Here is a 14,588-nt window from a genome sequence, read left to right as displayed (position 1 = left end):
AAGAGCTGTAATCTTTTCAGCTTATCTTCCATATAATCATGGGAACAAAAAATATATTACAATTGTATGGCTGATGATTTGTTGTACTGCATTACTGTGAACTGTCTAAAACAAATGTGTTTTTGAGGGAGGCTACGGTTGGGCGGGTTCGATCCCCTGAACCCCAAGTTGCTCCCTGGCCACTTTACAGCAGCCCACTGCTTCTGAAACGCTCACGACGGGTTAAATACAGAGGTAATTGTTCATGTATGTACCTGTATGTCTATAACGAAGGTAATAAAGTGTTTTTTAAGTTGAACTGATAAAAGAAAGCAGGTTAAGAGCAGTAATAATATACAATCAAAACCACATAAAGCTTAGTATGAATTAAATGTACAGATGATACCCGATTCTCTTGCCAAGAAGTAGCACCTCTTCCACTATCTTTTAAAACAATTTCATCATACATTAAACTACTTAGAGCAGGTAAGCACCAGCAGTTTTAGGGTGCTGCTGTCCACACCATTTAGAGTGTTGTATGTCTATACATTCTGCCTATTTGATCATAAAAAGACTGGTGTGTTAAATTACATGACAGAATTAAAAACTCACATTTCTTCTCTAGAGGGATTTTTTTTTTGTGTTGGCAATTCCTTCATTGTGACCATACTGTGTATGTTTGAACCCTTTGAGAAAACCATAGATGTCTATCCTTGGTATGAACTTTGTCCATTAGTGTAATAATTAGACAACTGAATATGAATATTTTACAACCATTTAAAACAATGACTGCAACACGCAAAATCTAAAAACAAAAAAAAAAGTACAAGATTCCTTAATTTACATATTTTTTTTGCAATTTTTCATAACAAAATGTAAAAAATATTTCATGTTTGTTTTTAAACATTTTACAGTCTTTGTACAAGCTTACCAAATAATGAAAGACATAAAATAGATAAACACCAGGGATGGGCTCTCACATTTCTTTTAGGCTATGGCTGTTTGAACGCAAAAAAAAAAAAAAAAAAAAGACAAAAATATTGAAAAGATGGCTTTGGAGACATGCACACTCACACTAGCCTGTACAGTCGGGATGAAGAAATATCCCTCTGCCCTAAAGAACGAAGAGGGGGAACCTTAAAAAAAAGGTATAAAAGAGGGCGATGTTTTTTTTAAAAGCATTCAATTAATAAATAACATACTATAAAAACATTATAAAAAGACAATCGGAAAGAAGACCTAACAGGTATGCGACGGAAATCTTTTAGTTTCCTCATAATTTCAAGACGACTTCCTCCGAAACAGTGATGCTAAAAATACCAGGTCCCATTATCACCTTTCATTTGAGTTCAACAGAAGAGCAAAAAAATATTATCTACACTTTCCTGTATTTTTTTTCCTCACATTTTGCAAGCTTTTGAAGCCACTCATTATTGCCCAAAAAGTGTAAAAACAAAAAAGTTGAATACTCATTTATCTCACCGGTACATTTCACTGCTGTCACACTGAAACCTATAAAAAAAAATGTCGGGTGAGTTAAAAGAAAAAAAAAAAAAACATCATACAATACTTTATGTAACAAGATGGATGTCAGGGATGTCAAGTACATAATACGTCTTCCGATCAGGAACCTATTTGGGTAGCGGCGGCATTGGGGGAGGCGGTTCTGAAGGAAGGGGTGGGGGCCTCTGGTTGTTCCCTCTGGAGCCACCACTGTACCGGTACTCCCCATATTGGGATCTGTAGTTAAACATGGACGGCTGCGACGGCTGGACCCCCTGTGCGCTCAGAAGTGAGTTCAGCATTTCAAAAGTGTCCTGGTACTCGTTCGACTGGGCTCCCCCCGCTGCACCGTGCCCATTAGTGTCCGTCTTGTCGCCTTTGGAGTGGGGAAAGCTCCCTTGGTGGTGCGGGAGACCCAGGGCGGGGAGAATGTCAGAGCCGTGCCCCAGAGTTTGCCCAGAGGAGGAAGACAGGGAGGGTAGCTGGTAGGGATTCCTAGAGGACTTGCTGACTTTCGAGGTGGGGTGAGTGGCTGCTGTGGGGTCTTGAGAGTGCGTCCTCTTACGCGAAGCAGAAGAGGACGAAGAGCTTGTTCGAGACGAGTCGCTGGGGACTTTTTTGCTGCCTCCAACAGCCCCGCTCGAACTAGATGAATGTTTGTGTGAGGAGGAGAGTGAAGCGCCGGTAGAGGAGGAATGGTGATGGTGGTGGTGATGATGGTGGTGGTTAGACCGTTCCCTGTGTTTGTCCCTGCTCTTGCCCTCCTCTCCCGAGCTCCCCCGTTGCTTCTCAGGCACACGTATTCTAACTTTGATGTCCTGTTCCTGACCTCGGGCGCTGCCACTGTGCCCGCTGCCTCCTCCCCCAGCAAGGGGAAAGCGCATTTTGAGAGAGGTCCTCTCATGCCTCTCCTTCTCCAGGGGGATTTTCAGAATAATGGGCGACGGGTTGGACACGTCGGACGAGGATGAGCTGGACTGCTGGTGATGCTGCTGCTTCTCCTTCCTCTGCTGCTGACCAATGAGAGCCTGGGCAGCATTGGCATAGTCCCTCTTTACGCTGGCCTCCATGTTCTCCAGCTTCCTCTTCTGGGCAGCCAGGACATCTGCGTTCTTGGCCCGGTACTCACTCAGCGACACCTTAGCTGGAGCGTGAACCTCGTTGTTGGGCAGCTGCTGCTCAGCTCCAGCCTGACCCTTTCCACTCCAAGTCGCAGCACTGCCAGGTTCACCCCCGTCCTTGTCTCCGATGGATGAGGAAGAGGAGCCGGAAGGTGGAGCCGAGAGACTCATCAAGCCTGCCACGGTGCTCTCCGATGAGGCCATGGAGATCATGCTCATCATGGTGTCCCTCTGGTCACCCTCCTCCTGAACTTTTGTCTTGGCTTTTGGCGTCTGACCTCCAGCCTGGGAGCAGAGAAAACAGAGCCTCACAGTTTAAGTCATTCAACGATAAATGTCCACACAATGCAGGATGTCTTGGGTCACAAAAAAATATCTACCTTCCAGTTGCGAATCCGTTTCAACCGGCTGGGTGTTTTCTCCAGAATCTGCAGGAACTCGTGTGTGAGCTCTGAAATAAGTTATGAAGAAGTGAAGACAAGATCAAATGGAGGAAGTTAAAAAACTTCAGATTAATTAACTGATGTATGACTTGTAGTTCCTTTTCAGACACGTACCATCCAGCAGCTCGAGGGTAACCGTGGGATCAACATACTCCCACCAGTGTTTGCCGTCTGTAGACACGGGGATCTCCCAGTTGGACCATTTGCAGGCGAGGTGGATGCACACACAGGCCACAACCGGCGGACTATACTGCAGGCAGAACGTGGTCAAGTGCAGACTACGTGGCAGGATACATCCCAGAAGGCAATAAAAAACAGAAACAGGAAGAGAGAGAAGAGAGAGCAGACATATTGAGTTAGAGGATTGTACACAATATACACAAAATATATGAAGACATGCTGCAACATCATATATCAAAAAAAACTACAGAAGCTAACATTTTACAGTGAACTGTGAATATACCTGTTAGTTGCCATAAAGTATGATGTTTGAGCCAGATCCTTACTCGCTGGAACAACAATAGAGCAAAAAAAAACACACTTAAAACCTGCGATTTAACAACGCAACATGCACTCTTCCCATCATGCTGAAACATACAAACACAAGTTCGCAAAATTGAAGAGTTGATGCTCACCTCTGACAAGCTGAGTGCACTTGACAACATGAGTATGAGGATGGTCAATGGTGATTTCAAAAGCTGTAATTTAAAAAAAAAAAAAAAGGACAAAAAGAGACAAAGCTCGATAAATGAAATGCAGAAGTCAAACTAACATATGTGCACCACAGAGATTTCAATCATTAAAGTCCCTGAAAACCAGAAAATCAATACTGTTAAACCAAACTACGTGTTGCACAGATTAACTTGGATTAACTGGTCTCCCAATAATAACCTGGACGACATGAAAACAGATGAATGTGAAAAAATATTAAAGGCATGCCGATACACTTCTTGATTCCCAAACTTTGTTGCATGACACTGAGTCTTGTTTAACAAAAACAACAAAAACACAATTTGGTGAATTTAATTAAAACCAGTTATCTTCTTCAACTGCCTACAAGCTTGAAAACATGGGAAAGGATTAAATCAGATTAAAAACATACTAAAAGCCACTGTTCAGGAGATTTTGCACATGGTCCTCAACAACAAATGGCAAAAAAAAAAATGTAGACAAAAAAAAGGGGGGAAATGTAAAAAGTTATGGACATAATAGAAACAAAAGCAGAAACACTGTAACGCAACAGTGGGTGAGTGCTGCTAATATCAAGCGTAAATGCCTCCTGTGCTTTCTGTGGACAAAGGTGAAACGGGTTAGCACTAGTTTTATAGTTACATGTGTTCCAGGAGGGAAATCAAGGGACCCAGTTTTTCCTTCCCAACTTACCCAAGGTCTGAAGTATTATGCTCTCAAGAATGACCAGGTCTTGGGCTTGTTGCAGGTAGGCCTGAGGTTGAGGAGACAGGCACGTTACTCACTGAGAGGCCTCCATCCGTCGTCAAACACATTAAACCTACCTTTGACGTAGAGCTGACGGAGCCTCACAGATTAAAAGCTTAACAGTGAGTACATTTGCTTTACTACTAAACATCACATAACCCGGGTCACTGAAAACCTACAAAGACACTCGGATACATTTTTTTTGTCTTTTGCTTTCTTGACCCATGTATCAAGAAGAAACACCACCTGAGGTAGGGGGTGGGGCGATCCGGCCAAAAATATAATATCACAATCTCCATTTACGCCGTTGCGTTACTGCTTAAGATACTAAACAGGTTTCAAAGCGGTGATTAAAACCTGAATTTATAAACAGAAGCAAAAATAAAACATCATAAAATAACACTTTTCAAGGACTCAAAACAAAGCAGCAAAATATCACATTCTGTAAATGTCACACAAGTCTTGAAAATAACACTATTGGGCGTCAGCATAGGAAACATTTTGCAGCTCAAACCTCTGATCTGAAGTTTTCAGCAGCGTTTTAAATCCAACATTGTGAACGGCTTTGAATGGCAGCACATCCTTTGCTTAATACGTCTCATGTATCTGCTGCTTTGGTCATGTGTATTCAACTGCTCATAAGCTCCAGTCAATGGCAACTGTTCTGTTTCTGTTCGGTGTGATGAGCTGATGTCGGCATATTATTTCAGGTTCTTTCTTTTAAGCCGATTGAATAAGTTGTGTTTTCGCTAGAAGAGCCCACCATTGCTCAACAAAATTTACAGATAACGTTGGCGTGGGAAATATCTGACACCGTGTAACCAAACCATTCCAATACAACTGACATCTTTTTTGGCACAAGCTCCTCATCCGCCATCACCTGACCCACGAGATGGTTTGTTACACAGAACCATCTGAGAAGCCGTCATTGGATACTTGGCACGTGATTGGATAAACCATCTGTCAATCAAACCCTTGCTGAAGCAAGTCGGGAGAAGACCGTAAACATCTTTTCCACCGAGAAAAGCTTTCAGTACCGTTCTTTCCTCTTCTTTCAATGAAGAAATACTGTCCAGTTCTGATATAACTGATACGATTGCAGCATCTACATCTCTTTAGGAGCCGCCATTGTTGTTTTGAACGAACAGTCACCTCTCCGTCACGCATACACCTACACCACACCCATAGCTGCCATTAGCTCCTCACAGGACACTGATCAGTCCGTGCTCTGGCCTACCAGATCAAACGTATTTCTTGAATTTTCTTGTGACAATCCAGCTGCCTATAAGGTTTACATCCGCCATGCCGATAGCTAGAACTGATGTTGCATTGTTCGCAATACATCACCCAAAGAAGAGCCACATCCGATCAGCATAGTCATCCATTTAGCTGGATCACTCTATTGGTTTGTTCACATAGCACTGTTCCACTGGTCACTGAGGTTATGTGAAGTTTGAGAAAAGATGTAAGACATTAAAATACCACAATCTCTTTAAAACTAGATTGTGGACGCCTTCAAGTTTCAAGTAGCTAGCTTCAAGTAACCTAAAGTGGCTCACAACAAAACACCAAGTCAAGTTATTGTACCCAGTTTGAATCCAATGTGAAAACCAAGAATAAAGAAGAAAACTCAGCGGTTAACTTATTGCCAAAATACATTCCATATAAGAGCATCAGCATTGAAGCTGGAATTAGAAAAACAACAACAAAATAATCAGTCAAATGAATAAAGCAATATTAATCTTCACAAATTCTACTGACGAATAACAATACATTCCCTTTAAGCCGTAGTGTTGTAGAGATGAAACCTCTACCCCATCAGGTAAGCTCAGGGGGAGACAAGAGCACAATTGCAGGCAATTTTGACAACAGCCCAACACTTACATCACTGCGTACATCTGGTGAAGGATCCTGAGGATTGAGGCATGCATGGGCCACCTTGATAACATGTTCCAGCTTTCGGGGCTGCTCCTCGACCTTAGCAGCGAGGAAGAGTGCTGCAGGAGAAATGACCTGTTGAGGGGAAAACAAAAAGAAGTTCACGAGTTGATTGAACATTAAGTACCGACAGCTGTATGTGGGATTTCTGGTGACATCGATACTTACATTTCTGTGAAATCTGGTGAATGACTGGACCATGTAGAATCGATGCATGTACACGATGGCTGTGTTTATTGTGAGTTGGGACCTGATACATGGAAGTTAAGGACAAAGTAGCAAACAGTGCTAACAGATCGCAACATCTGCACTAATGTATACCCTGTATATGACAAGGGGTCAATTGTTCTTTAAGTGAAATAACATACCTGAAATAGGTTGGATTAAGCTCATGACTTACTGAAACTAAATATCACAGAGACAAACAGAAACCATAGCTAGCTTCGGATGTTAGCCGGGAGCCTCTATTTTAACAAATAAAAGGGCTGGCTCAATAGATAAAATATTTAAACACTTAAACACACTAAAACATAATGTTTGTAATGGTTGTTGTTCCACTATAGCTACACCCTTTCCTCACGAACATTCACAGTAAGAGGTAAAGCTAATGCTAACGTCCTGAAGGCCTGCAGACCACACAGGCCTTCGTGGATCCAGTATATTTAGCCCACTACGCCGCTCTCAGATAAAGCTAACAAACTAACGTTAACGTAGTAAAATCACAAACCACCGCGTGAAACACAAAAAACAACCGAAAGGCCTTCGAACTAAACACAATAACAAAACATAAGTCGTAGCTCTGTGCCCAACCGGTGTCACGAGAAGATAAACTTCGCTAGCTAACAAGCTAATGTTGGCTAGGTAGCAAGTCGTCCCTCGACAAAAGATACACATTGAGACGCTGTCCCATGTCCTGCAGCAGGTTGGCCGCCTGTTGTCTGTAGGACAGCTCCTTGTCCGGATCAAGTCCAGCTCTCCGAGATGGGCTGTTGTCGATCTGTTGTCGGGTGTAGTACCATTTGTTATTACAGCTTGCAGGGAGAGAACGAGACGAAGCCGCCATCACTGAGAAGGACGATAGTTTAAAATTTCTGCGCGTCACAGGAACATACGTCACACTGGGTAGTAACATTGGTGTAATTCCGTTAATGACCAGCAGGGGTCACTGGGTAGTAACGTTGGCGTAATTCCGTTAATGACCAGCAGGGGTCATACATACATACATTCACACATTTGCCTAACCAGCTTTGTTTTTATGTCTTTTTCTGTGTATGTACATTGAGTAGAACTTTATTTATTCTGAGGGAAACTGTTGTGCAGCAGATGCAGCGCAAAGTAGGAAAGAGTGCAAATGAATAGAGTGAGAGTTTAAGCAAATATAATAAAAGTATAAGTACTGCAAATGTCAAGACATTTTTTATGTTTGTTGTAACATTATTGATTATGTATTACTGTATTAAGAGGTGCTCTTTGTATTTTACGTTTGTGATACATAAAACAAAAATAGTATTATATAAGTCTTTCTATAAATTCATATCCACAAAAGTACATTTTATGTGACAGAAAACCAAATTCTAACAGAAAATGTCTGAGAAATGTTAATTAAATGTAACGGTAGATTCAAACCATGCAGCACTTTAGCAACCATTTAAGAATATATTTACATTGTTTAATTGGCTGAACTCCATTTTCTTTAATTTTTCATGAACCCAGCCAGAATTCTCTTGAGTTATGTTAACTTAATATATAATAATATCAAATATAAATGTAACCATGAAGTCACAAAAATAAGAAAGGATGACGTAACACTCCTGAGTTAATGGGTTATTACCTAAACTATTTCTTTCTTTTTGTTGATAAAAACAATCAAAAGCTTTCATTTGTTTTGTACTTTTATTGTGACACTGAAACAACTTTCAGTATGAATTCATGAGTGACATTTATCACACTTGCATGGGTATAAAGACACACATACCGTAGATTTAAAAATAAAAATAAACAGGAGTCAAGTGAAGCAGATATCAAAAAGTTGAAAACAATTTATTTTAAATCACAAAATGTTATAAAATGGACAGATAACTGAAGCAGTGCACCGATGGATTTCCAAAGAGAAAACACAAAAATAATAAGCCATCTGAAAAATCAAAAGTACAATTAAATAGAAATAAGTGAGTTAAAAATGTTTCATGAATTATTAAAAAAAGGTTTGTTTAATTGCATGACTTACAATGAACTAGTATAAAGGATTTACCTTGTACCGGTTCAACTACCATGAACTAGATCATCTTGCTGTTAGAATTGACTTTATCTCTTTGTTCTTTGAAGGAATCTGTTACATTTTCTATTTCCAACGACCAAAAGTTCCCATTTTCCTTGATGCATGTATGATAACGAGAGGACACGTTTAGATACCGGGTTGGTTTTTAGCTCCTGCACACTGTTGGAGTCGATACAGTTTGAGTTCAGTTTCTATTTTTGTCTGGTCCTACAGCTGCTTCACAGTAAATTCATTCCCTGCTTTGCCCACATTTTCTGTTTGGTTTGTGAAATTTCCAGTGGTTTAATGCACCATTTTGATTTAAGAATATATTGTGAGGAATCACCTGACGCAGGGATCACTAATTATCTCGTACGAACAGGCTTTTGCTGTATAGACTTGATGAATGGATTTCATTGCAGCTCAGAGGAAGCAGTGAACAGTGTGTTTAGTAGAGAGGGGAAAACAAAACCTGTTACATATGAGCCAATAACACTGGCCACGTATTGTATAAACACACCTCTAATTCCTTAAATAAAAAGAACGCAAATTAAAAATGACATGATCGAAGGCCTCTAAGGCCTGAGAAAACGGTGCGCCAGTAAAAACTAAAATAGGTGGTTTGTATTAAATGTTTTTCTAATTTGCATTATCCACTGACATCGAGGCTTAGTAAATAATCGAGGGCGTCTTTTTATTATTTTATTTTCCAAACTGTTTAATGACAACTCACAAATGTATCTTTGCATTTAATTGTACCTTTGCTTTACAGGAATCCTATCAGTGACGTTCGTCGTCTGCAGGGATTTCTGTTGTGCAGCAATGAAGATGTTTTACAAAAAAAAAAAAGAAAAGAGAAAAAAAGAATCATAGGCTTTAAAACATTATTCAAACTTTTCCAAATCTTTCAGCGCGCTTCATTTTCTTTGCCTGTAGAAAAAGACAAAAAGAAATCCTCAACATTAAAACCTTTTTTATTCCCTCTGGTGTGTTTACTTGTAATGAGCTTCATTATAAAATATAAATGACCACAATTGTGTTAAACAACAAAAACACACACACACACCTCAACATCGGCTGAAACGGGACCTGCCGAGGCCCCAAATCTCTCCTTTCTCTTCTTCAGCTTTTCGTCCTCTTCAATCTGCAAACAACAACAACAACAACAACATTTTAAAGCCAAATGTTTGACTCCAAAAGGACAGAAAAAGTGTCAACATAAGAATATAAATAAGCCATGAATAGAAGCTCATAGTAGGGCTGGGCGTTAAATACAATATGATAATGTATCGTCCTTCAATGGAATCATATTACGATGAAATCATCTCGAGATATTGTGATAAACAATAATGTCTAAATTAATTATAACTCAAATTTCTCCAAAATTTGGAATATTTTGCACTGAAATTCTTAACTAAATGAGAAAATACTCAATTATTTTCATTTGTCAGGTATTTAATTAACACAAGAGTATAGAAAACCATGTGGTTATTATATATAGACAGTTTACTTAGTGAATTACCAGAAAGCATGCTGTATTGTGATACATATTGTTATCTGGATATGAAATGACCAATAAACGTGATGGAAGATTTTGGCCATATAGCTCAGTCACAGCTCATAGTCACCTTTTGTGAAACGGAGGAAACGCTGATGCCAAATCGCTCGGCTCTCTTCTTCAGCTGATCGACGTTCACCTTCATGAGACACAAACAAATTCTCCATCAATATCATCTCATCAACTGGAGGAATTTGAGAAATGTGTAGAGTAAATGATGCGACACTTACAGGAGCTTTACTGTTCGCAACGGCACCTGTTTGAGAGACAGATTATTAAAATGGTGTGGTGAGAAGCAGCAGGTACAGACCAGTGAGTACGTAAGTACTATTAGGTTAATGCGTTTGGAGGCTGGGAATTGAGATGCTGGTATTTCCTGAGAATTTAAGTTTTAAGTTTCATTTGAATCTATGCAGCCGTCTGCACCATCTCTGTGCAGCTAAAATACAGTTCGCCAGAGTCCAAAATGAAGCAGCTGTTGATCATGTGCGGCCCCCTACCAGCTGGTTAAGAGTAGTGAGAGTCAGCAGTCCATGACGGTGTAAAACAGTCAATAGAATAAGTTTCCAACAAGTGTAAATCACTGCAACCAAAAGAGGTATGTGAACATATATTCATACATGAGCACAAAAAACATGAGGCTGATGGCTCCAGAAGTATTCAAGATTGGTCACAGACGGACAGACAGATGTGTGTGCACACACAAACACACACAGCTAAAGACATACTCTCTTCAGGCTACGCCCTGCAAAGATAACTAACAACAATTTTCTGATTTGTTATCCAGAGCTCTCTATATAAAATCAAACTTCACTTATGGTGAGAAATCTCAAACAAAGACTGAAAGTAATACTTTTTAAATCCCAGGAAACAGTTAAAAAAATACTTCACTGCACATCTATTGTTGCTCCATTGAGAACATAGAAAGCCAGTTAAGTAGACGAGTAAAGACTACACACCTGGAGCGGGATTGGAGTTCTCGGTGGATTCACCAAACCTGAAGAAAAGGAGCATAATCAATTTAACATTTACTTCAAGTATAAATCGAGTTTATGGCAACTTGGCTATTATTTTCACAGTTTAGGCAACAAGTAATGATAACAGTGGACTATTTACTGATGCAGTGATGTGTAGTAGGGCATAGACCGTTATTTAAGTGTACAGGATCACTCTACTGGCTATAGGAGTGAAATGGTCATAATGTAGAATACGTACAATTTCCAATAAAAGGAAACATTTAGCATTTTAACAAAAGCAGCCGAATGTGCCGCACTTCCTCTATTTGTTCTGGACTTTTACCGGAGAAGTTTTGGACTTTAGTCACTTTACTTTCTGTGTTTATGTCAAGTATCTTTGAACAAATATAAAGCAAAGTTTTGATTTCTTTCAAGAGTATTTCTGTTAAATGGAAGATAAGTTGTCCTGTGGACACCATGATGGCTAGTGTGAGGTATTTAGTGATAGTTCACGGTACTACACATTACATATGCCCTGTGAAGGCTTTGTTTCTGTACAATTACACGTATGTGTCGCTCTTTTCAGGTTGTATTTAAAACCGATCCGATCAAGTAATTAGTGATTTTGCTGCATCCACAAATCCCAGAAAGGACCTCAGTGAATAAATACAATGTTATCGTTACCCAAAACTACAAAAATAAAACTGCAACAAGCAGGAAGTACCTTTAAAAAGGACCCTGGTTAAGTCTTACCTTGCTGCACGTATGGCCTTTTTGCTTTCGGCTGTTGCAGGAATGTTGAAACGTTCTGCCCTCTTCTGTAGTCTCTGCTCAACAAAACGTCACATTTAAAATCACAACACAATATGAAGGTGTTGCTTCTGCTGATCAATATTTGAAAGGAATAATGACTCTGCTATGTTTTATTATGAATTCTAAGGTTTTACACTCTTACACACATGACATTGATTTTAATATTAAAATATGCAGATTGAAGGCTTCTAATTGGATTAGTAGCGCATGCAAACATGTCATACGTACTTCACCGGAAGATGATGGAGGAGCTATTTTCACCACCTTCTTATCAGCAGGTCTGAAAGAACATATGGAGAAGTGGGATGAGCACAAGATTGATTAGTGGTGAAAACTGAAGACCCATTACATCACGGTTATGACCCAATCAGATTGCTTAATTTGAGTGACCCGTTTAATAACAGCTATATCTATAGCTATAACAGCTCATCTCTAGATAAGAGAATTTCAGTAACAAGCCGAATCTTAGGTTAAAGACGATTGCTTCGATTGTTTCCATAGACTGTATCAAATAAGGTGGTAGTCTCCGTGACGGCTTCGGCCGTCGCCATCTTGGTTGCGACGACTAAAAAAGGGCAAAGAGGTGAAGAGTTGGTGGCGCTGAGGCGGTTTTCGTGTGACGCTGCAGAGCAGACAGCTTGAAGCTGGCGATCTGAGACGGCACCCACCTAGAACTTAAACTTAAAATGTTCCCCAACTTTAAGCCTTGATATCATTTCAACAGGTAGGTTATATAAAATGCAAACCCCCATATGGTTGTCATAAACAGGGAGATTAGCTACAGAGACCCAAACTGCTTTTGTACCCGGCTGTAAACGTGTCTATTTCTGCTGTAGTTTGGCATTTTAATATGGGGGTCTATGGGGATTGACTTGCTTTTGGAGCCTCAAGTAGCCTTTTTAATAAACGCAGTTTTTGGTCATAGATAAACAATACTTTCGAAAATCAAAGGAAAGGTGCAACATTTTGGAGAAATATGCTTATTTTGTTTGTTGTAGACTAAATGAGAATAAACTTACGGCTCTTGCTCATCCTCAGTAGACTCGGAAATCTTCTCTTCTTTTACATCGTTGGCAATCTCAACTTTATCCAAGTCCTAAAAAGGAAAATAGAAACATTCATCACTAGTCCACAGAATGGTCTAATGAGGTCTGAGAGAGCAAGTGAAAGTATCAACAATCACATTACCTCTGTGTCCTCTGCCAGCACGTCATCCACGTCCACATCTTCCTCTGTTGTTTACAGGAGAAAGAAACCAGAGAGCAGAAAGAAAGAGGGTCAGACGGACAGATCAGTGCTTTTAAATCCACAAAGGACAACGAACAAGACACAGTCTCACTATATATCAGGACCCAACAGCATCTCACATCAGAGCTGCACATAGACACAATTCACCACAACTTGATCCATTTCATGTGTTTCTGATTACAGTCCATGCAACCATTTGCATACTGTATCTATATATAACGTTGCCTCACCGTGCTCCTCCAGATAGGATTGCAGTCGAGCGATGAGCTCTCCTTTGTTTCCCTTGGTGTCCAGACCTCGGGCCTCACACTCCTGCCTCAACTCAGCAAGCTAAAAGGAACAGAAAACAGCACTTTTAATACAACAAGTAACATTTAACGATTAAGCCTTGCTGTTGATGGGACAATTACTTTAAGTAGTCCTAAATAAAACTGCTCGTAGTGACATATGTGGATAATCCCCTGTAACCCACAGTACTCAAGTACAGTGGTGGATTGGTGGGTTTTAACTATTTAATATATTTTAAGTATGAATAATATCTCTTAAAGAGAGCAAATGTTAAATCTTGACCCGAAACAGCTGTCGGATAAATGCACCGGTATACAAATGTAAATAATATTCCTATCTGAAATGTAGTAGAGTCTAAGTATACAAAGTGAACCATAAAAAGGAAACACCCTAGTAAAAGAAAAGTGTCTGAACTGTAGTGTTACTTTCCACCACTGCTCGTGAGTAGGAAGTGGTTTAGCATCCACGCCATTGTACTTTTATAGAAGGCGTGCAGTTTTGCACACGGCTCGTGAACTGGACAACACGACGAACATACGACAATAAACTTTAATAACATTAATTAACGTAATATGGCCGCTGAAGGTCAAACACACACTAACACGATGTTAAATTAGCTAATTTAATTGGACCCGCGACATATATGGCGGGACACTATATATATCTAAACATCAGGGGCAACATTTAGAGTTTTAATTAAACGTTACAATATAAGTTAACTTCCCCAGCGGCGTATTAACCGCTACGTTAGCTTTTAAATAATATATTTGTATGATTGACTCGTTTCGCTTCGCGTCTGAATGAACAACGTGAACACACGCCGGTTGTTAGCCTGCACTCACGACGGACATATTTAACGCTTCAAACCGCTCTTTAACTTCGCTCTCTGGTAACTTATCACAACTAACAACGGTTACAACACAATATTTACTAATAAAAGCACCTTCTGTGTGATATAAATACGTCTTTACGGCACTACCAACCTTCAGTTTCTGCAACTCTATGACTTCGGCCATCTTTCTTTGTTGATGTATTACTTCCTCCAAT

The 14,588-nt window shown here is 39.9% G+C and overlaps 2 protein-coding genes across 3 annotated transcripts; both read right to left on the bottom strand.

Annotated features, from left to right (window-relative positions):
• Positions 1–742: 742 nt before the first annotated feature.
• On the bottom strand, positions 743–7,513 carry ccnt1 (cyclin T1). 2 transcript variants are annotated; one of them, XM_076098605.1, is made up of 9 exons: positions 7,312–7,513; positions 6,590–6,671; positions 6,368–6,496; positions 4,430–4,490; positions 3,682–3,744; positions 3,510–3,555; positions 3,161–3,324; positions 2,984–3,054; positions 743–2,888 (listed from the first exon to the last, which is right to left on the bottom strand). In XM_076098605.1, exons 1-9 carry the CDS (start codon positions 7,482–7,484, stop codon positions 1,611–1,613), a joined length of 2,067 nt encoding a protein of 688 aa, XP_075954720.1. In that variant the 5' UTR covers positions 7,485–7,513; the 3' UTR covers positions 743–1,610. The 2 variants fall into 2 exon arrangements, with proteins under 2 accessions (XP_075954720.1, XP_075954712.1); XM_076098597.1 differs by having other exon boundaries at positions 3,510–3,565; positions 3,683–3,744.
• Positions 7,514–8,442: 929 nt separating this feature from the next.
• Positions 8,443–14,581, bottom strand: sarnp (SAP domain containing ribonucleoprotein). Its single transcript, XM_076098584.1, has 11 exons — positions 14,525–14,581; positions 13,484–13,583; positions 13,194–13,237; positions 13,025–13,101; positions 12,234–12,285; positions 11,946–12,019; positions 11,196–11,233; positions 10,467–10,492; positions 10,307–10,375; positions 9,745–9,822; positions 8,443–9,608 (listed from the first exon to the last, which is right to left on the bottom strand). Exons 1-11 carry the CDS (start codon positions 14,555–14,557, stop codon positions 9,567–9,569), a joined length of 633 nt encoding a protein of 210 aa, XP_075954699.1. The 5' UTR covers positions 14,558–14,581; the 3' UTR covers positions 8,443–9,566.
• Between the last annotated feature and the right edge of the window lie 7 nt (positions 14,582–14,588).

This window comes from Anarhichas minor, unplaced genomic scaffold, assembly GCF_050575085.1.
Source record: "Anarhichas minor isolate MPS153535 unplaced genomic scaffold, ASM5057508v1 ptg000003l, whole genome shotgun sequence".
Classification (NCBI taxonomy): domain Eukaryota; kingdom Metazoa; phylum Chordata; class Actinopteri; order Perciformes; family Anarhichadidae; genus Anarhichas; species Anarhichas minor.
The sequence above is the reverse complement of the archived record's forward strand: the minus strand, read 5'-3'. Positions and strand labels throughout refer to the sequence as shown.